At 40.8% G+C, this 23828-nt stretch overlaps 2 protein-coding genes across 5 annotated transcripts in view; one reads left to right on the forward strand and one right to left on the reverse strand.

Moving 5' to 3' along the window:
* The window catches only part of LOC139756784 (metaxin-1), a 70877-nt gene extending 56281 nt beyond the window's left edge, over positions 1-14596 (forward strand). Inside the window, exons 8-10 of one of the 3 annotated variants that reach the window (XR_011714434.1) lie at positions 2911-3047; positions 11407-11541; positions 14459-14596. Coding sequence is in view for 2 of the 3 variants with exons in the window: in XM_071676570.1 (XP_071532671.1) it covers positions 2911-3047; positions 11407-11490 (221 nt within the window). In the remaining variant the exon portion in view is untranslated. Of the gene's footprint in view, positions 1-2910; positions 3048-11406; positions 12087-14458 lie in introns of those variants that run through there. The other 2 variants (XM_071676570.1, XM_071676569.1) reach the window with 2 other exon arrangements.
* The window catches only part of LOC139756783 (uncharacterized), a 160153-nt gene continuing 150747 nt past the window's right edge, over positions 14423-23828 (reverse strand). Inside the window, exon 10 of one of the 2 annotated variants that reach the window (XM_071676565.1) lies at positions 14423-14651. In XM_071676565.1, the coding sequence (XP_071532666.1) occupies positions 14556-14651 (96 nt within the window). In that variant the 3' untranslated portion in view covers positions 14423-14555. Of the gene's footprint in view, positions 14652-21857; positions 22173-23828 lie in introns of those variants that run through there. The other variant, XM_071676566.1, reaches the window with a different exon arrangement.

Here is a 23828-nt window from a genome sequence, read left to right on the forward strand (position 1 = left end):
AGGCAAAGGGGATAAAGGTGAGTATTCAAATTACAGAGGCATAAGTGAGTCAGTTGTTGTTCGCTGATGATACAGCGCTGGTGGCTGATTCATGTGAGAAACTGCAGAAGCTGGTGACTGAGTTTGGTAAAGCGTGTGAAAGAAGAAAGTTAAGAGTAAATGTGAATAAGAGCAAGGTTATTAGGTATAGTAGGGTTGAGGGTCAAGTCAATTGGGAGGTGAGTTTGAATGGAGAAAAACTGGAGGAAGTGAAGTGTTTTAGATATCTGGGAGTGGATCTGGCAGCGGATGGAACCATGGAAGCGGAAGTGGATCATAGGGTGGGGGAGGGGGCGAAAAATTCTGGGAGCCTTGAAGAATGTGTGGAAGTCGAGAACATTATCTCGGAAAGCAAAAATGGGTATGTTTGAAGGAATAGTGGTTCCAACAATGTTGTATGGTTGCGAGGCGTGGACTATGGATAGAGTTGTGCGCAGGAGGATGGATGTGCTGGAAATGAGATGTTTGAGGACAATGTGTGGTGTGAGGTGGTTTGATCGAGTAAGTAACGTAAGGGTAAGAGAGATGTGTGGAAATAAAAAGAGTGTGGTTGAGAGAGCAGAAGAGGGTGTTTTGAAATGGTTTGGGCACATGGAGAGAATGAGTGAGGAAAGATTGACCAAGAGGATATATGTGTCGGAGGTGGAGGGAATGAGGAGAAGAGGGAGACCAAATTGGAGGTGGAAAGATGGAGTGAAAAAGATTTTGAGTGATCGGGGCCTGAACATGCAGGAGGGTGAAAGGAGGGCAAGGAATAGAGTGAATTGGAGCGATGTGGTATACCGGGGCTGACGTGCTGTCAGTGGATTGAATCAGGGCATGTGAAGCGTCTGGGGTAAACCATGGAAAGCTGTGTAGGTATGTATATTTGCGTGTGTGGACGTATGTATATACATGTGTATGGGGGTGGGTTGGGCCATTTCTTTCATCTGTTTCCTTGCGCTACCTCGCAAACGTGGGAGACAGCGGCAAAAAAAAAAAAAAAAAAAAAAAAAAAAGTTTATTGAGTATTCCTGAGAAATTATGTGGGAGGGTTTTGATTAAGAGGGTAAAGGCATATACAGAGCAACATATTGGGGAAGAGCAATGTGGTTTCAGAAGTGGTAGAGGATGTCTGGATCAGATGTTTGCTTGGAGAATGTATGCGAGAAATACTTTGAAAAACAGATGGCCTTTGAAAAACAGATGGATTTGTATGTAGCATTTATGAATCAGAAAAATGCATATGATAGGTTGATGAGATGCTTTTTGGAAGGTTTTTAGAGTATATGGTGTGGGAGGTAAATTGCTAGAAGCAGTGAAAAGTTATTATCAAGGATGTAAGGCATGTGTATGAGTAGGAAGAGAGGAAAGTGATTGGTTCTCAGTGAATGTCAGTTTGCGGCAGGGGTGCGTGACGTCTCCATGGTTGTTTAATTTGTTTATGGATGGGGTGGTTAGGGAGTTGAATTCAAGGGTTTTGGAGAGAGGGGCAAGCATGCAGTCTGTTGTGGATGAGAGGGCCTCGGAAGTGAGTCAGTTGTTGTTCGCTGATGATACTGTGCTGGTGGCTGATTTGGGTGAGAAACTGCAGAAGTTGGTGACTGAGTTTGGTAAGGTGTGTGAAAGAAAAAAAGTTGAGAATAAATGTAAATAAGAGCAAGGTTATTGGGTTCAGTAGGGTTGAGGGACAAGTTATTTAGGAGGTAAGTTTGAATTGTTATCTGGGAGTGGACTTAGCAGTGGATGGAATCATGGAAGCAGAAGTGAGTCACAGGGTGGGGGAGGGGATGAAGGTTCTGGGAGCATTGAAGAATTTGTGGAAGGTGAGAACGTTATCTCAGAGAGCAAAAATGGATATGTTTGAAGGAATAGTGGTTCCAACAATGTTATATGATTGCAAGGCATGGGCTATAGTTAGGGTTGTGCGGAGAAGGGTGTATGTGTTGGAAATGAGAAGTTTGACAACAATATGTAGTGTGAGGTGGTTTGATTGAGAAAGTAATGAAAGGGTAAGAGAGATGTGTGGTAATGAAAAGAGTGTGGTTGAGAGAGCAGAAAAGGGTGGGTTGAAATGGTTTGGACACATGGAGAGAATGAGTGAGGAAAGATTGACAAAGAGGATATATGTGTTAAGAGGTGGAGGGAAGAAATGGGAGACCAAATTGGAAGAATGGAGTGAAAAAGATCTTGAGTGATTGGGGCCTAAACATACAGGAGGGTGAAAGGTGTGCAAGGAGTAGAGTGAATTGGAACAATGTGGTATACCACAGTGGACTGGCTGTCAATGGATTGAACCAGGGCATGTGAAGCGTCTGGGGTAAACCATGGAAAGGTCTGTGGGGCCTGGATGTGGATAGGGAGCTGTGGCTTTCGGTGCATTACACATGACAGGTAGATACTGAGTGTGAAAGAATGTGGCCTTTTTTTTGTCTTTTCCAGGCGCTGCCTTGCTGGAGAGGGATGGTGCTATTTCATATGTGGTAGGGTGGCGACAGGAATGGATGAAGGCAGCAAGTATGAATATGTACATGTGTATATATGTATATGTCTGTGTATGTATATGTATTATCCCTGGGGATAGGGGAGAAAGAATACTTCCCACATGTTCCCTGCGTGTCTTAGAAGGTGACTAAAAGGGAAGGGAGTGTGGGGCTGGAAATCATCCCCTCTCTTTTTTTTTTAATTTTCCAAAAGAAGGAACAGAGAAGGGGGCCAGGTGAGGATATTCCCTTAAAGGCCCAGTCCTCTGTTCTTAACACTAATGTGGAAAATGGCAAATAGTATGAAAAAAAAATGTATATGTATGTATACATTGAAATGTATTTGCATGTAATATTATTTATATTGGTACAACTGCAGAAAAAAAATAAAAAAGTCCACATATTACAGAGGGCCACAGAAGTACAGACAATCGAGACTCTCCAGCTAAGGATGATGTACCAAATAAAGGACGGAACTTGCTTCTTTCTGGGCTCGTAGCATTCTCAGCAATGTTTGGATATGCAATAGCTGCAGGCCTGGTACAGGTTTGTAGCATTTTTGTAATAGTATTTGTTCACTATTATATAAATACTTAGATGAGGTTAAAATTAACACTCATGAAGGCATATAATGTTCAGAACATGTATTATGTGATCTTGCTGTTTGACTTTCCTGCTAGGGATTGAATTCTCAGCAGGAACAGTTAAAATGAAATAAAACTGAAATAGCTATGATAACATCACACACCCCTACTGCAGACTTACCTTCACCAGGAACCACTCACCCTCTCTGCTCACACAAACACTTTACTCTCAGTAAAAACTCCTCACAGCTTTTCCCCCATGATATATATTCATGGTACCTTCCACAGAGCATCTCTGTCAACCCTATTATAAGCTTGCTCCAGATCCATAAATGCCACACACAGATCCCTCTGTTTCTGAAAGCATTTCTCAAGTATATTTTTCAAGGCAGACACTATCCATACATCCTCTACCACTCCTTAAACCACATTGTTCCTTTCCAGTCTGATGCTCTGTATGTACCACCACCCTCTGTCACTACTCTCCCTTGCAACTTACCAGATACCCTCAATAAATTTGTACTAATATAATTCACATTCACTTTTGTTCCCCTTGCCTTTATACAGTATTGTTATACAGGCATTTCATCAGATTCTTAGGTGTCTCACCTTCAGCCAGTCATTAACACTGTCACCCTCTTTCTTGAGAAATTCAGCTGCATTCCCTTCCACTTAGATTGCTTTGCCAAACTTCATCTTACACAAGGCTTTCACCACCTCTTCATCCTTCACCAAACCACTTGCCAGGACTCTCTTACTTCGCATACCTTTGGGACATTGCATGTCCTAAACATCCCACATATGCCATCATATCATCTAACACTTTTTTTTGCTACATACAAATCCATTTGCTTTTCTAAGTATTTCTCACATTCTTCAAAGCAAACACCTGATCCACACATCCTCTACCACTTCTGAAACCACACTGCTCTTCCCCAATCTGATGCTCTGTACATGCCTTCACCCTCTCAATCAATACCCTCCCATATAATTTACCAGGAATACTCAACATTTATTATTTATCCCTGGGGATAGGGGAGAAAGAATACTTCCCATGCATTCTCCGCTTGTCATAGAAGGCGACTAAGGGGGACGGGAGAGGGGGGCTAGAAACCCACCCCTCCTTGTATTTTAACTTTCTAAAAGGGGAAACAGGAGAAAGAGCCATGCAGGGAGTGCTCATCCTCCTTGAAGGCTCAGATTGGGGTGGCTAAATGTGTGTGGATGTAACCAAGATGAGAAAAAAGGAGAGATAGGTAGTATGTTTGAGGAAAGGAATCTAGATGTTTTGGCTCTGAATGAAATGAAGCTCAAGGGTAAAGGGGAAGAGTGGTTTGGGAATGAATTGGGAGTAAAGTCAAAGGTTGATGAGAGGACAAGAGCAAAGAAAGGAGTAGCACTACTCGTGAAGCAGGAGTTGTGGAAAATGTGATAGTGTAAGAAATTAAACTGTGGATTGATATGGGTAAAACTGAAAGTGGATGGAGAGAGATGGGTGATTATTGGTACCTATGCATCTGGTCATGAGAAGAAAGATCATGAGAGGCAATTATTTTGGGAGCAGCTGAGTGAGTGACTTAGCAGCTCTGATGCACGAGACTGGGTTATAGTATTGATTTGAATGCAAAAGTGAGTAATATGGCAGTTGAGGGTATAATTAGTGTACATGGGGTGTTCAGTGTTGTAAATGGGAATGTTGAAGAGCTTGTAGATGTGTGTGCTGAAAAAGGATTGGTGATTGGGAATACCTGGTTTAAAAAGAGAGAAATACATAATTATATGTATGTAAGTAGGAGAGGTGGCCAGAGAGCGTTATTGGATTACATGTTAATTGATAGGCGCATGAAAGAAAGACTTTTGGATGTTAATGTGCTGAGAAGGGCAACTGAAGGGATGTCTGATCATTATCTTATGGAGGTGAAGATGAAGATTTGTAGAGGTGAAGAGAGTGGAGAAAGTGAGTGAGTTTGGAAAGGAGACTTGTGTGAAGAAGTACCAGGAGAGATTGAGTGTAGAATGGAAAAAGGTGAGAGCACATGATGTAAGGGGAATGGAGGAGGAATAGGATTATTTAGGGAAACATTGATGGCTTGCACAAAAGATGCATGTGGCATGAGAAAGGTGGGAGGTGGGCAGATTAGAAAGAATAGTGATTGGAGGGATGAAGAAGTAAGATTGTTAAGAGAGAGGCATTTGGATGATTTTTCAGGGAAATAGTGCAAATGACTGGGAGATGTATAAAAGAAAGAGGCAGGAGGTCAAGAGAAAGGTGCAGGAGGTGAAAAAGAGGGCAAATGAGAGTTGGGGTGAGAGAGTATATTTAAATTTTAGGGAGAATAAGATGTTTTGGAAAGAGGTAGATTAAGTGCGTAAGACAGTAAAACAAATGGGAACATCGGTTAAGGGGGCTAACGGTAAGGTAATAACAAGTAGTGCTGAAGTGAGAAGATGGAGTGAGTATTTTGAAGGTTTGTTAAATGTGTTTGATGATTTAGGGCAGATATAGGGTGTTTTGGTCGAGGTGGTGTGCAAAGTGAGGGGGTTAGGGAGAATGATTTGGTCAACAGAGAAGAGGTAGTGAAAGCTTTGCAGAAAATGAAAGATGGCAAGGCAGTGGGTTTGTATGATATTGTAGTGGAATTTATTAAAAAAGGGGGTGATTGTGTTGTTGACTGGTTGGTGAGGATATTCAATGTATGTATGGTGCATGGTGAAGTGCTTGAGGATTGTTGGAATGCATGCTTAGTGCCTTTGTACAAAGGCAAGGGATATAAAGGTGAGTGTTCAAATTACAGAGGTATAAGTTGGTGAGTATTCCTGGGAAATGATATGGGAGGGTATTGATTGAGAGGGTCACGGCATGTACAGAGCATCAGATTGGAGAAGAGCAGTGTAGTTTCAAAAGTTGTAGAGAGGATGTGTGGATCAGGTGTTTGCTTTGAAGAATGTATGTGAGAAATACTTAGAAAAACAATTGGATTTGTACGTAGCATTTATGGATCTGGAGAAGGCATATGATAGAGTTGATAGAGATGCTCTGTTGAAGGTATTAAGTTCATGATCTGGAAGATAAGTAGCTAGAGGCAGTGAAAAGTTTTTATCAATGATGTAAGGCATGTGTACGAGAATGAAAAGAGGAAAGTGATTACTTCCCAGTGAATATCGATTTGCAGCAGGGGTGCATGATGTTTCCATGTTTGTTTACTTTGTTTATGGATGGAGTTGTTAGGGAGGTGAATGCAAGAGTTTGGAGAGAGGGGCAAGTATGCAGTCTGTTGTGGATGAGAGAGCTTGGGAATTGAGTCAGTTGTTGTTCGCTGATGATACAGCGCTAGTGGCTGATTGGGATGAGAAACTGCAGAAGCTGGTGACTGAGTTTGGTAAAGTGTGCAAAAAAAGAAAGCTAAGAGTAAATGTGAATAAGAGCAAGGTTATTAGGTTCAGTAGGGTTGAGGGACAAGTAAATTGGGAGGTAAGTTTTAATGGAGAAAAACTGAAGGAAGTGGAGTGTTTTAGATATCTGGGAGTGGATTTGGCAGCAGATGGAACCATGTAAGCGGAAGTGAGTCATAGGGTGGGGAAGGGGCCGAAGGTTTTGGGAGCATTGAAGAATGTAAGGAAGGTGAGAACGTTATCTCGGAGAGTAAAAATAGGTATGTTTGAAGGAATAGTGGTTTCAACAATGTTATATGGTTGCAAGGTGTGGGCTATAGATAGGGTTGTGTGGAGGAGGGTGGATGTGTTGGAAATGAAATGTTTTAGTACAATATGTGGTGTGAGGTGGTTTGATCGAGTAAGTAATGAAAGGGCAAGAGAGATGTGTGGTAATAAAAAGTGTGTGGTTGAGAGAGCAGAAGAGGGTGTATTGAAATGGTTTGGTTGCATGGAGAGAATGGGTGAGGAAAGATTGACAAAGAGGATATATGTGTTAGAGTTGAAGGGAATGAGAAATGAGAGACCAAATTGGAGGTGGAAAGATGGAGTGAAAAAGATTTTGAGCGATCGGGGCCTGAAGATACAAAAGAGTGAAAGGCGTGCAAGGAATAGAGTGAATTGGAACAATGTGGAATACCAGGGTCGACGTGCTATCAGTGGATTGCACCAGGGCATGTAAAGCGTCTGGGGTAAACCATGGAAAGTTTTGTGGGGCCTGGATGTGGAAAGGGTGCTGTGGTTTTGTCTCTTCCTAGTGCTACCTCACGTGCACTTGGGGGGAGGGGGTTGTCATTTCATGTGTGGCGGGGTGGCGACAGGAATGAATAAAGGCAGCAAGTATGAATTACGTGCATGTGTGTATGTATATGTCTATGTATGTATATATATATGTATATGCTGAAATGTATAGATATGTATATGTGCATCTGTGGACATGTATGTATATACATGTGCATGTGGGTGGGTTGGGCCATTCTTTCATCTGTTTCCTTGCGCTACCTCGCTAATGCAGGAGACAGCGACAAAGTATAATAGATGAAGATGAAAGCCGGCAAGGCAGCAGGTTTGGATGGTATTGCAGTGGAATTTATTAAAAAAGGGGGTGACTGTATTGTTGACTGGTTGGTAAGGTTATTTAATGTATGTATGACTCACGGTGAGGTGCCTGAGGATTGGCGGAATGCGTGCATAGTGCCATTGTACAAAGGCAAAGGGGATAAGAGTGAGTGCTCAAATTACAGAGGTATAAGTTTGTTGAGTATTCCTGGTAAATTATATGGGAGGGTATTGATTGAGAGGGTGAAGGCATGTACAGAGCATCAGATTGGGGAAGAGCAGTGTGGTTTCAGAAGTGGTAGAGGATGTGTGGATCAGGTGTTTGCTTTGAAGAATGTATGTGAGAAATACTTAGAAAAGCAAATGGATTTGTATGTAGCATTTATGGATCTGGAGAAGGCATATGATAGAGTTGATAAAGATGCTCTGTGGAAGGTATTAAGAATATATGGTGTGGGAGGAAAGTTGTTAGAAGCAGTGAAAAGTTTTTATCGAGGATGTAAGGCATGTGTACGTGTAGGAAGAGAGGAAAGTGATTGGTTCTCAGTGAATGTAGGTTTGCGGCAGGGGTGTGTGATGTCTCCATGGTTGTTTAATTTGTTTATGGATGGGGTTGTTAGGGAGGTAAATGCAAGAGTTTTGGAAAGAGGGGCAAGTATGAAGTCTGTTGGGGATGAGAGAGCTTGGGAAGTGAGTCAGTTGTTGTTCGCTGATGATACAGCGCTGATGGCTGATTCATGTGAGAAACTGCTGAAGCTGGTGACTGAGTTTGGTAAAGTGTGTGAAAGAAGAAAGTTAAGAGTAAATGTGAATAAGAGCAAGGTTATTAGGTACAGTAGGGTTGAGGGTCAAGTCAATTGGGAGGTGAGTTTGAATGGAGAAAAACTGGAGGAAGTGAAGTGTTTTAGATATCTGGGAGTGGATCTGGCAGCGGATGGAACCATGGAAGCGGAAGTGGATCATAGGGTGGGGGATGGGGCGAAAATTCTGGGAGCCTTGAAGAATGTGTGGAAGTCGAGAACATTATCTCAGAAAGCAAAAATGGGTATGTTTGAAGGAATAGTGGTTCCAGCAATGTTGTATGGTTGCGAGGCGTGGGCTATGGATAGAGTTGTGCGCAGGAGGATGGATGTGCTGGAAATGAGATGTTTGAGGACAATGTGTGGTGTGAGGTGGTTTGATCGGTAAGAGAGATGTGTGGAAATAAAAAGAGCGTGGTTGAGAGAGCAGAAGAGGGTGTTTTGAAATGGTTTGGGCACATGGAGAGAATGAGTTGAGGAAAGATTGACCAAGAGGATATATGTGTCAGAGCTGGAGGGAACGAGGAGAAGAGGGAGACCAAATTGGAGGTGGAAAGATGGAGTGAAAAAGATTTTGTGTGATCGGGGCCTGAACATGCAGGAGGATGAAAGGAGGGCAAGGAATAGAGTGAATTGGAGCGATGTGGTATACCGGGGTTGACGTGCTGTCAGTGGATTGAATCAGGGCATGTGAAGCGTCTGGGGTAAACCATGGAAAGCTGTGTAGGTATGTATATTTGCGTGTGTGGACGTATGTATATACATGTGTATGGGGGTGGGTTGGGCCATTTCTTTCGTCTGTTTCCTTCCACTACCTCGCAAACGCGGGAGACAGCGACAAAGCAAAAAAAAAAAAAAAATATATATATATATATATATATATATATATATATATATATATATATATATATATATATATATATATATATATATATATATGTGTGTGGATGTATGTATATACATGTGTATGGGGGGGGGGGTTGGGCCATTTCTTTCGTCTGTTTCCTTGCGCTACCTCGCAAACGCGGGAGACAGCGACAAAGTATAATAAAAATAATATAATATAATATATATATTTGACAGATATAGGGTGTTTTGGTCGAGGTGGTGTGCAAAGTGAGAGAGTTAGTGAGAATGATTTGGTATTCCTGGGAAATTATATGGGAGGGTATTGATTGAGAGGGTGAAGGCATGTACAGAGCATCAGATTGGGGAAGAGCAGTGTGGTTTCAGAAGTGGTAGAGGATGTGTGGATCAGGTGTTTGCTTTGAAGAATGTATGTGAGAAATCCTTAGAAAAGCAAATGGATTTGTATGTAGCACCTATGGATCTGGAGAAGGCATATGATAGAGTTGATAGAGATGCTCTGTGGAAGATATTAAGAATATATGGTGTGGGAGGCAAGTTGTTAGAAGCAGTGAAAAGTTTTTATCGAGGATGTAAGGCATGTGTACGTGTAGGAAGAGAGGAAAGTGATTGGTTCTCAGTGAATGTAGGTTTGCGGCAGGGGTGTGTGATGTCTCCATGGTTGTTTAATTCGTTTATGGATGGAGTTGTTAGGGAAGTGAATGCAAGAGTTTTGGAGAGAGGGGCAAGTATGCAGTCTGTTATGAATGAGAGAGCTTGGGAAGTGAGTCAGTTGTTGTTCGCAGATGATACAGTGCTAGTGGCTGATTCGGGTGCGAAACTGCAGAAGCTGGTGTCTAAGTTTGGTAAAGTGTGTGAAAGAAGAAAGTTAAGAGTAAATGTGAATAAGAACAAGGTTATTAGGTACAGTAGGGTTTAGGGACAAGTCAGTTGGGAGGCACATTTGAATGGAGAAAAACTGGAGGAAGTGAAGTGTTTTAGATATCTGGGAGTGGATTTGGCAGCGGATGGAACCATGGAAGCGGAAGTGAGTCATAGGGTGGGGGAGGGGGCAAAAGTTCTGGGAGCTTTGAAAAATGTGTGGAAGGCGAGAATGTTATCTCGGAAAGCAAAAATGAGTATGTTTGAAGGAATAGTGGTTCCGACAATGTTATATATATATGGTTGCAAGGCATGGGCTTTAGATAGACTTGTGCTCAGGAGGGTGGATGTACTGGAAATGAGATGTTTGAGGACAATATGTGTTGTGAGATGGTTTGATCAAGTAAGTAATGAAAGGCATAAGAGAGATGTGTGGTGCAATTTTTGTATGCACATAAATGAACATACTGGTCAGTTGCTTGGAACATGGATAAATATATGAGCTTACCAACAAGACAGCATTTGAAGGAATGTGAACACTGTACAAAATATTGCCTTCAAAATCCTGGGCTCTGTAAATTGGGATATTGAAATATATTTTCATGAGTTTATGGATATGGAAAGAAAGACCAAAGTTAAATGAACACTTAACTTCCACTGATGTCAATTTGTTGAAGTTAGTCTCCTCTCAAGCCTTCGCTTTTCCTTCTCAATTGTATGGGGATTGTTGTGGTTTGAAATCAGTGGCTAAAACTAGCGATAAGTTAGTTTTTGTGTGATGTTAGGACTTTGTGATCATAATTATATACCAGTCTTATCTCATGTAATAATGTTATTTTTTATTGAAATTTAGGTTCTCAGTCTCAGATTATTTGTCTTCATATACTTTGGTATATCATTCTTTCATTGGACTACATCTGAAATGGTCATTTAAGTATTTGAAGTCTTAGTTGATCTGTTTTGTCGTAATTTACTTTTACAGTTCTTAGTTTTACTTTGCTTGTATTTTGTGTTCAGCTATATAGGTCCCTAATGAGCTTTGTGCAGTTGTTGCAGCTTATTGATAATGCATTAAGAATCAAGGTGTCTGACTGTGAACCCTGGGCATGAAGTAAAGATTTTAGGTGTATCAGCTTAGATATTAGTGTTTACTAAATGATAATGTCTAGAAGTTCATTCAGTTGGTACAAGACAGTAATTCACCTGAAATTCTGATATATTTAGAAACTGAGTAAACTTTGTTCCTCTTATATGTTGTAGTTCTTCTGAAATGTTTTTTCATGGTAAATGTATACCTGACAGGTAGACATGGGTGAACCACCTGTTGAAGAAGAATATGACTATGAATATGGGGACTACGATGATGCTGGATCAAGTGGAGACTAAAGTTGTATGATGATGTGTGGTTCCTGCCTTAGACTGAAGTTAAAACAAAATGTACTGAAACCTCTTTATAACTTGAAAGCCTCATGAAATACTGAAATATTTTGTACTTGGTTTAATGTTTTTCTTTTCATTGCTCATTGTTTAGAATAGTTTAGAGATATTTGATAATCTAGGTCATTCTCTTACCTATGTCTCATGATTTTTACCATTTTTTGTATCCAGGGACAGTGACATTTTAAATTAGCTTAGCTGTCTTGCCTATTATCATGGTTCATAATTCATTATCTCTCCTATTAATGTTTGTTCATGGCATTCCCCTCCTTTATTTTTATGAATGCTGATGATGTATTTGGTTTAAACTTGTTTTATTTATCTTCATCTTTTGAAAGCATATATTAGGATTTCCCACACCCAAAAGAAAAAAATGCCATTTGTGAATGTGTGTCCGTCACATATTATTTATTTCTGAAAGTGAATAGGAATTTTCATTCTGAAGCATATGTGATAAGAAAGGTTCTGAATTGAATTAGATATTGTGTTCAGAATTTAAATGAATATTACAACATCAAAAGTATGAAAAAATTCAGAAAACATGATCCCCAATTTTTTTTCCCACCACAGTTTGTGCCTCAGTCCTAGTATGTTTTTCACCTCATTTCATGCCTCAATCCAAGTATGGGAAAAGTAGCTCATGAAAGGTTTACTGTCATATAAGTGTGGCCTAGGAAAACTTGATGCAAAGCAAGTTAGAATATTTTGATATATCATTTTTAATAAGCTCATAAATATGGACAAATAGAAAATCCAGCAATGTCCAGATCCCAAGTAATCTTGAATTTTGATGTTGAACCTGGTCTATTGCTTATATATATATATATATATATATATATATATATATATATATATATATATATATATATATATTTATTTTTTTTTTTTCATACTATTCGCCATTTCCCGCGATAGCGAGGTAGCGTTAAGAACAGAGGACTGGGCCTTTGAGGGAATATCCTCACCTGGCCCTCTTCTCTGTTCCTTCTTTTGCAAAATTAAAAAAAAAAAAAAAACGAGAGGGGAGGATTTCCAGCCCCCCGCTCCCTTCCCTTTTAGTCGCCTTCTACGACACGCAGGGAATACGTGGGAAGTATTGTTTCTCCCCTATCCCCAGGGAAAATATATATATATATATATATATATATATATATATATATATATATATCTTTTTTCTTTTAAACTATTCGCCATTTCCCGCGTTAGCGAGGTAGCGTTAAGAACAGAGGACTGGGCCTTTTTTGGAATATCCTCAACTGGCCCCATTCTGTTCCTTCTTTTGGAAAATAAAAAAAAAAAACGAGAGGGGGGGGATTTCCAGCCACCCGCTCCCTCCCCTTTTAGTCGCCTTCTACGACATGCAGGGAATACGTGGGAAGTATTCTTTCTCCCCTGTCCCCAGGGATATATATATATATATATATATATATATATATATATATATATATATATATATATATATATATATATATATATATATCTTTTTCTTTTTTCTTTCAAACTATTCGCCATTTCCCGCATTAGCGAGGTAGCGTTAAGAACAGATGACTGGGCCTTTGAGGGAATACCCTCACCTGGCCCAATTCTCTGTTCCTTCTTTTGGAAAATTAAAAAATATATATATATATATATATATATATATATATATATATATATATATATATATATATATATATATATTTGGGAGTGGGGGGCTGGAAATCCTCCCCTCTCTCTCTTTTTTTTTTTTTTTTTTTTTTTTTTTTTTTTTTTTTTTTCCAAAAGAAGGAACAGAGAAGGGGGCCAGGTGAGGATATTCCCTCAGAGGCCCAGTCCTCTGTTCTTAACGCTACCTTGCTAATGCGGGAAATGGCGAATAGTTTGAAAGAAAGAAAAGAAAGAAATATATATATATATATATATATATATATATATATATATATATGGGAAGTATTCTTTCTCCCCTATCCCCAGGGAAAATATATATATATATATATATATATATATATATATATATATATATATATATATATATATATATATATATATATATATATATTATCCCTGGGGATAGGGGAGAAAGAATACTTCCCACGTATTCCCTGCGTGTCGTAGAAGGCGACTAAAAGGGAAGGGAGCGGGGGGGCTGGAAATCCTCCCCTCTCGTTTTTTTTTTCTTTTCTTTTTAATTTTCCAAAAGAAGGAACAGAGAAGAGGGCCAGGTGAGGATATTTCCTCAAAGGCCCAGTCCTCTGTTCTTAATGCTACCTCGCTGTCGCGGGAAATGGCGGATAGTATGAAAAAAAAAAAAAAAATATATATATATATATATATATATATATATATATATATATATATATATATATATATATATATATATATATATATTTTTTTTTTTTTTCAAACTATTCGCCATTTCCCACGTTAGCGAGGTAGCGTTAAGAACAGAGGACTGGGCCTTTTTTGGAATATCCTCACCTGGCCCCCTCTGTTCCTTCTTTTGGAAAATTAAAAAAAAAAAACGAGAGGGGAGGATTTCCAGCCCCCCGCTCCCTCCCCTTTTAGTCGCCTTCTACGACCCGCAGGGAATACGTGGGAAGTATTCTTAATCCCCTATCCCCAGGGATAATATATATATATATATATATATATATATATATATATATATATATATATATATATATATATATATATATATATACATATATATACATATATACATATATATATACATATATACATATATATATACACATATACATATATATATATAAAATTTTCCACTACACACTTGGGAGGTACTTATGATTATCTCAATTAACCAGTTGTCACAATGGCCCTCCACTCTCCATCACATATCACGTACTCCATAGCCTATCACATATCACGTACTCCATAGCCTTAGTGATTCATGAGGTATTTGTTTGTCCCTCTCCAGCTGTGAGGCAGGTGTCAATGTGGATGGAGACCTCTCAGTTGATTTAATGCTCCTAATAGGGGATGACTGACACTACGACTGCCAAGAGTTCAGGTATCTACTGGCTGGGTTCTCTCCGAGGCGTCCTCATTTCCAGACTCTGGGGTGTTCTCATTTCCAGACTCCAAATCACCCTCTCTGTTACACTCAAACTCTGTGGGTCAGGGCAAGCTAGGTCATGATGGGCGAGGGAGGAGGGTGAATTTAGCAAAAAAAAAAATATATATATATATATATATATATTTTATTTTGCTTTTTCGCTGTCTCCCGCGTTAGCGAGGTAGCGCAAGGAAACAGATGAAAGAATGGCCCAACCCACCCATATGCACATATATATACATACACATCCAGACACACATATATACTTACTTATACATCTCAACGTATACATATACATACACACACAGACATATACCTATAGACACATGTACATAATTCATACTGTCTGCCTTCATTTATTCCCATTGCCACCCTGCCACACATGAAATAACAACCCCCTCCCCCCTCATGTGCGCAAGGTAGCGCTAGGAAAAGACAACAAAGGCCACATTCATCCACACTCAGTCTCTAGCTGTCATGTAATAATGCACCGAAACCACAGCTCCCTTTCCACATCCAGGCCCCACACAACTTTCCATGGTTTACCCCAGACGCTTCACATGCCCTGGTTCAATCCATTGACAGCACGTCGACCCCGGTATACCACATCGTTCCAATTCACTCTGTTCCTTGCACGCCTTTCATCCTCCTGCATGTTCAGGCCCCGATCACTCAAAATCTTTTTCACTCCATCTTTCCACCTCCAATTTGGTCTCCCACTTCTCCTCGTTCCCTCCACCTCTGACACATATATCCTCTGGTCAATCTTTCCTCACTCATTCTTTCCATGTGACCAAACCATTTCAAAACACCCTCTTCTGCTCTCTCAACCACACTCTTTTTATTACCACACATCTCTCTTACCCTGTTATTACTTACCCGGTCAAGCCACCTCACACCACATATTGTCCTCAAACATCTCATTTCCAGCACATCTATCCTCTTCCACACAACTCTATCTATAGCCCACGCCTCGCAATCATATAACATTGTTGGAACCACTATTCCTTCAAACTTACCCATTTTTGCTTTCCAAGGTAATGTTCTCGACTTCCACACATTCTTCAATGCTCCCAGAACTTTCACCCCCTCCCCCACCCAATTATTCACTTCCACTTCCATGGTTCCATCCGCTGCCAAATCTACTCCCAGATATCTAAAGCACTTCACTTCCTCCAGTTTTTCTCCATTCAAACTTACTTACCTCTCAATTGACTTGTCCCTCAACCCTACTGTACCTAATAACCTTGCTCTTATTCACATTTACTCTCAGCTTTCTTCTTTCTCACACTTTACCAAACTCCGTCACCAGCTTCTGCAGTTTCTCACACGAATCAGCCACCAGCGCTGTATCATCAGCGAACAACTGACTCACTTCCCAAGCTCTCTCATCCACAACAGACTGCGATGTAGCGCAAGGAAACAGACGAAAGAAATGGCCCAACCCACCCCCATACACATGTATATACATACATCCACACACGCAAATATACATGCCTACACAGCTTTCCATGATTTACCCCAGACGCTTCACATTCCCTGATTCAATCCACCGACAGCACGTCAACCCCGGTATACCACATCGATCCAATGCACTCTATTCCTTGCCCTCCTTTCATCCTCCTGCATGTTCAGGCCCCGATCACACAAAATCTTTTTCACTCCATCTTTCCACCTCCAATTTGGTCTCCCACTTCTCCTTGTTCCCTCCACCTCCGACACATATATCCTCTTGGTCAATCTTTCCTCACTCATTCTCTCCATGTGCCCAAACCATTTCAAAACACCCTCTTCTGCTTTCTCAACCACGCTCTTTTTATTTCCACACATCTCTCTTACCCTTACGTTACTTACTCGATCAAACCACCTCACACCACACATTGTCCTCAAACATCTCATTTCCAGCACATCCATCCTCCTGCGCACAACTCTATCCATAGCCCACGCCTCGCAACCATACAACATTGTTGGAACCACTATTCCTTCAAACATACCCATTTTTGCTTTCCGAGATAATGTTCTCGACTTCCACACATTCTTCAAGGCTACCAGGATTTTCGCCCCCTCCCCCACCCTATGATCCACTTCTGCTTCCATGGTTCCATCCGCTGCCAAATCCACTCCCAGATATCTAAAACACTTTACTTCCTCCAGTTTTTCTCCATTCAAACTTACCTCCCAATTGACTTGACCCTCAACCCTACTGTACCTAATAACCTTGCTCTTATTCACATTTACTCTTAACTTTCTTCTTTCACACACTTTACCAAACTCAGTCACCAGCTTCTGCAGTTTTTTTTTTTTCATACTATTCGCCATTTCCCGCCTTTGCGAGGTAGCGTTAAGAACAGAGGACTGGGCCTTAGAGGGAAAATCCTCACCTGGCCCCCTTCTCTGTTTCTTCTTTTGGAAAATTAAAAAAAAACGAGAGGGGAGGATTTCCAGCTACCCGCTCCCTCCCCTTTTAGTCGCCTTCTACGACATGCCGGGAATACGTGGGATATATATAAGAGTGAGTGCTCAAATTACAGAGGTATAAGTTTGTTGAGTATTCCTGGAAAATTATATGGGAGGTTATTGATTGAGAGGGTGAAGGCATGTACAGAGCATCAGATTGGGGAAGAGCAGAGTGGTTTCAGAAATGGTAGAGGATGTGTGGATCAGGTATTTGCTTTGAAGAATGTATGTGAGAAATACTTAGAAAAGCAAATGGATTTGTATGTAGCATTTATGGATGTGGAGAAGGAATATGATAGAGTTGATAGAGATGCTCTGTGGAAGGTATTGAGAATATATGGTGTGGGAGGCAAGTTGTTAGAAGCAGTGAAAAGTTTTTATCGAGGATGTAAGGCATGTGTACGTGTAGGAAGAGAGGAGAGTGATTGGTTCTCTGTGAATGTAGGTTTGCGGCAGGGGTGTGTGATGTCTCCATGGTTGTTTAATTTGTTTATGGATGGGGTTGTTAGGGAGGTGAATGCAAGAGTTTTGGAAAGAGGGGCAAGTATGAAGTCTGTTGTGGATGAGAGAGCTTGGGAAGTGAGTCAGTTGTTGTTTGCTGATGATACAGCACTGGTGGCTGATTCATGTGAGAAACTGCAGAAGCTGGTGACTGAGTTTGGTAAAGTGTGTGAAAGAAGAAAGTTAAGAGTAAATGTGAATAAGAGCAAGGTTATTAGGTACAGTAGGGTTGAGGGTCAGGTCAATTGGGAGGTAAGTTTGAATGGAGAAAAACTGGAGGAAGTAAAGTGTTTTAGATATCTGGGAGTGGATCTGGCAGCAGATGGAACCATGGAAGCGGTAGTGAATCATAGGGTGGGGGAGGGGGCGAAAATCCTGGGAGCCTTGAAGAATGTGTGGAAGTCGAGAACAGTATCTCGGAAAGCAAAAATGGGTATGTTTGAAGGAATAGTGGTTCCAACAATGTTGTATGGTTGCGAGGCGTGGGCTATGGATAGAGCTGTGCGCAGGAGCAGGGATTTGCTGGAAATGAGATGTTTGAAGACAATGTGTGGTGTGAGGTGGTTTGATCGAGTAAGTAATGTAAGGGTAAGAGAGATGTGTGGAAATAAAAAGAGCGTGGTTGAGAGAGCAGAAGAGGGAGTTTTGAAATGGTTTGGGCACATGGAGAGAATGAGTGAGGAAAGATTGACCAAGAGGATATATGTGTCGGAGGTGGAGGGAACGAGGAGAAGTGGGAGACCAAATTGGAGATGAAAAGATGGAGTGAAAAAGATTTTGTGTGATCGGGGCCTGAACATGCAGGAGGGTGAAAGGAGGGCAAGGAATAGAGTGAATTGGATCGATGTGGTATACCGGGGTTGACGTGCTGTCAGTGGATTGAATCAGGGCATGTGAAGCGTCTGGGGTAAACCATGTGGGGCCTGGATGTGGAAAGGGAGCTGTGGTTTCGGGCATTATTGCATGACAGCTAGAGACTGAGTGTGAACGAATGGGGCCTTTGTTGTCTTTTCCTAGTGCTACCTCGCACACATGAGGGGGGAGGGGGATGGTATTCCATGTGTGGCGAGGTAGCGATGGGAATGAATAAAGGCAGACAGTGTGAATTGTGTGCATGGGTATATATGTATGTGTCTGTGTGTGTATATGTGTACATTGAGATGTATAGGTATGTATATTTGCATGTGTGGACGTGTATGTATATACATTGTGTATGGGGGTGGGTTGTGCCATTTCTTTCGTCTGTTTCCTTGCGCTACCTCGCAAACGCGGGAGACACTCATTCTCTCCATGTGCCCAAACCATTTCAAAACACCCACTTCTGCTCTCTCAACCACGCTCTTTTTATTTCCACACATCTCTCTTACCCTTACATTACTTACTCGATCAAACCACCTCACACCACACATTGTCCTCAAACATCTCATTTCCAGCACATCCACCCTCCTGCGCACAACTCTATCCATAGCCCACGCCTCGCAAGCATACAACATTGTTGGAACCACTATTCCTTCAAACATACCCATTTTTGCTTTCCGAGATAATGTTCTCGACTTCCACACATTCTTCAAGGCTCCCTGGATTTTCGCCCCCTCCCCCACCCTATGATTCACTTCCGCTTCCATGGTTCCATCCACTGCCAGATCCACTCCCAGATATCTAAAACACTTTACTTCCTCCAGTTTTTCTCCATTCAAACTTACCTCCCAATTGACTTGACCCTCAACCCTACTGTACCTAATAACCTTGCTCTTATTCACATTTACTCATAACTTTCTTCTTTCACACACTTTACCAAACTTAGTCACCAGCTTTGCAGTTTCTCACATGAATCAGCCACCAGCGCTGTATCATCAGCGAACAACAACTGACTCACTTCCCAAGCTCTCTCATCCACAACAGACTTCATTTTTGCCCCTTTCCAAAACTCTTGCATTCACCTCCCTAACAACCCCATCCATAAACAAATTAAACAACCATGGAGACATCACACACCCCTGCCGCAAACCTACATTCACTGAGAACCAATCACTCTCCTCTCTTCCTACACGTACACATGCCTTACATCCTCGATAAAAACTTTTCACTGCTTCTAACAACTTGCCACCCACACCATATATTCTTAATACCTTCCACAGAGCATCTCTATCAACTCTATCCTATGCCTTCTCCAGATCCATAAATGCTTCATACAAATCCATTTGCTTTTCTAAGTATTTCTCACATACATTCTTCAAAGCAAACACCTGATCTACACATCCTCTACCACTTCTGAAACCACTCTGCTCTTCCCCAATCTGATGCTCTGTACATGCCTTCACCCTCTCAATCAATACCCTCCCATATAATTTTCCAGGAATACTCAACAAACTTATACCTCTGTAATTTGAGCACTCACTCTTATCCCCTTTGCCTTTGTACAATGGCACTATGCACGCATTCCGCCAATCCTCAGGCACCTCACCATGAGTCATGCATACATTGAATAACCTTACCAACCAGTCAACAATACAGTCACCCCCTTTTTTAATAAATTCCACTGCAATACCATCCAAACCTGCTGCCTTGCCAGCTTTCATCTTCCGCAAAGCTTTTACTACCTCTTCTCTGTTTACCAAATCATTTTCCCCAACCCTCTCACTTTGCACACCACTTCGACCAAGACACCCTATATCTGCTACTTTATCATCAAACACATTCAACAAACCTTCAAAATACTCACTCCATCTCCTTCTCACATCACCACTACTTGTTATCACCTCCCCATTTGCGCCCTTCACTGAAGTTCCCATTTGCTCCCTTGTCTTACGCACTGTATTTACCTCCTTCCAGAACATCTTCTTATTCTCCCTAAAATTTAATGATACTCTCTCACCCCAACTCTCATTTGCCCTCTTTTTCACCTCTTGCACCTTTCTCTTGACCTTCTGTCTCTTTCTTTTATACATCTCCCACTCAATTGCATTTTTTCCCTGCAAAAATCGTCCAAATGTCTCTCTCTTCTCTTTCACTAATAATCTTACTTTTTTATCCCACCACTCAATGTTGTATGGTTGCGAGGTGTGGGCTATGGATAGAGTTGTGCGCAGGAAGGTGGATGTGCTGGAAATGAGATGTTTGAGGACAATGTGTGGTGTGAGGTGGTTTGATCGAGTAAGTAATGTAAGGGTAAGAGAGATGTGTGGAAATAAAAAGAGCGTGGTTGAGAGAGCAGAAGAGGGTGTTTTGAAATGGTTTGGGCACATGGAGAGAATGAGTGAGGAAAGATTGACCAAGAGGATATATGTGTCGGAAGTGGAGGGAACGAAGAGAAGTGGGAGACCAAATTGGAGGTGGAAAGATGGAGTGAAAAAGATTTTGTGTGATCGGGGCCTGAACATGCAGGAGGGTGAAAGGTGGGCAAGGAATAGAGTGAATTGGATCGATGTGGTATACCGGGGTTGATGTGCTGTCAGTGGATTGAATCAGGGCATGTGAAGCGTCTGGGGTAAACCATGGAAAGTTGTGTGGGGCCTGGATGTGGAAAGGGAGCTGTGGTTTCGGGCATTATTGCATGACAGCTAGAGACTGAGTGTGAATGAATGGGGCCTTTGTTGTCTTTTCCTAGTTCTACCTCGCACACATGAGGGGGGAGGGGGATGGTATTCCATGTGTGGCGAGGTGGCGATGGGAATGAATAAAGGCAGACAGTGTGAATTGTGTGCATGGGTATATATGTATGTGTCTGTGTGTGTATATATATGTGTACATTGAGATGTATAGGTATGTATATTTGTGTGTGTGGACGTGTATGTATATACATTGTGTATGGGGATGGGTTGGGCCATTTCTTTTGTCTGTTTCCTTGTGCTACCTCGCAAATGCGGGAGACAGCGACAAAGCAAAATAAATAAATAAATATATATTAGCAATTTTTACTTGCCTTGAATCATTTCGGGTTGCTGTCCCATCATTCCATTGTACAATGTTTATGTTTTTGTAGATAGTTTCCCTTTTATGCAACTGAACTAGTTTGGTGAGATAATGTAAAGAATGAGTTTTGTTATTAATCTGAGGGAATAAATGGGGTGTATGGAGGCTGTTTAAAATCCTGAACTATTTATCTTAAGAAAAATCTTAGGAATTTTTTTATCTTACTCAAGAAAAATCTGAGGAATTGTTCTTAAATTGTTTTTCACAGATGAATGAAATTCGCATCAGGAAAAGTTTATGAACACCATAGGCATAAAAGTTTTATAATCTTGTGATAATGATTATAGTTTGAACTATAAAGGAATTACGTTGCTTAATAAAATACATCACATACCAGTATCATAACGACAGTAATACTCCATTTTTATTTCTAAGACTGTGGCACATGATATCACATGATTGATGATTAACTTAGATGTATAATAGCCTTCACTGTTTTTGTACACAATTGTTTCTCCTCTCTTAGCAAGATAGTACAGGTTGTACCTCTCTAATCCGGCACTTCTTGGTCCGGTAACTCCCATGGTCCAGCACATTTTGAATCTGCTGCCATTAGTTTGTGGATCTGCCCCCAGGTGCCAAAATCTGTTTACATTGCAGCTGAGCTAATTTACAGTCCTGATGATTTCTTATATTCAGTTTTTTGCTGAAAATGAAAGCCAGAAAAGTTTTGGATAACTTTGAAAGGTGCCTGAAGTACAGAATTAGTGCACTTGTAATGAATGTGTAAGCATTTCTGGAGAGATGCTTACTGAGCAGGCCAAAGATTTCATAGAGAACTAAAGCTAGACTATGGCTGAATATTTGCAAGGTTAGTTACACAAGCTTATGTGGAGAAATGGAATTTCAGTACATAGTGTGTGCAGAGAAAAGCATAGTGCTGACATGGAAGTTTGTAGTGTAAGGTCGTATTAAAAAATTGATAAAAACTCCAATTCACAGAGTGAGAGAGAGTGTAAGAGCCGTCTGCCTGGCTGGGATTGACGCAGTGCAGGCTGGCTGCCTTGATGATAACAATAAAACAACCATAGCAACAAGAGTCGGCCTAAGCCAACTACCAACCTATAGTCATTTGTTACTTTAACTACTCATCACAAAGCTGCAACAAAGTTTGTGGATGACTTTTCATAGTTATAATGGTAACAAATCTGCCCTATATTGGTGTTGTATGACACGCAAAATTTTTGCCCAAGGTATTGAGGAGTCTCCTTCTAGGGGTACCTCTGATGTGACACTAATAACCTTGTCTGAAAGATTTTATGGTTGTATTATTTCCTATTTTAAGCTTTGTTCTACCTTTGATAACACAGCAATATGTATATGGAATGAGCTAGCAAGACTAGGGGTAGGGAATATGTTTACATATTTACATAGACCCATAGGGGTCAATTTCCGTTTTCTGCTACTTTCTGTAGTCTGGCAATGGCTAGGTCCCAAGTTTGAATAGAGAAAAACTGGCAGAAGTGAAGTGTTTTAGATATCTGGTAGTGGATTTGGCTGCGGATGGAACCATGGAAGCTGAAGTGAGTCACAGGGTGGGGGAGGAGGTGAAGGTTCTGGGAGCGTTGAAGAATGTGTGGATGGCGTAAACGTAAATATCGTTAAATGGAATGAAGAGGAAACCTTGAGTAGAGCATGTTTAGAAGCATGACCTTTTAACTGACAGTATGTTTTTCATAAATCTTTGTTTCTTCCAGTTTTCATGATGGTATCAGAGGTAATCCAGGAATGGTAAGGATGAGGCGATTGCATATGTATATATATAATATATATATATATATATATATATATATATATATATATATATATATATATATATATATATATATATATACATGTAGGAGGCGTTTAAGGAACCTCATTAAACAGGATGAAGAATTCCTTGAATCAAAGGAAAAAGAAAACAGTTATGAGATGCAAGTTTTCAGGCTGAAGGTATGTTACTAGTATATATATTTATCCCTGGGGATAGGGGAGAAAGAATACTTCCCATGTATTCCCTGTGTGTCGTAGAAGGCGACTAAAAGGGGAGGGAGCGGGGGACTGGAAATCCTCCCCTCTCACTTTTTTTTTTTTTTTTTTCCAAAAGAGGGAACAGAGAAGGGGGCCAGGTGAGGATATTCCCTCAGAGGCCCAGTCCTCTGTTCTTAATGCTACCTTGCTAATGTGGGAAATGGCGAATAGTTTGAAAGAAAAAAGATATATATATATATATATATGTATATATTTAACATACAAACCTCCAACAGCTAGGATTGAACCCAGGACCCCTGTGCACAAGGAAGGAATGCTAACCGCTAGG

The sequence above is a fragment of the Panulirus ornatus genome, chromosome 23 (assembly GCF_036320965.1).
Source record: "Panulirus ornatus isolate Po-2019 chromosome 23, ASM3632096v1, whole genome shotgun sequence".
Classification (NCBI taxonomy): domain Eukaryota; kingdom Metazoa; phylum Arthropoda; class Malacostraca; order Decapoda; family Palinuridae; genus Panulirus; species Panulirus ornatus.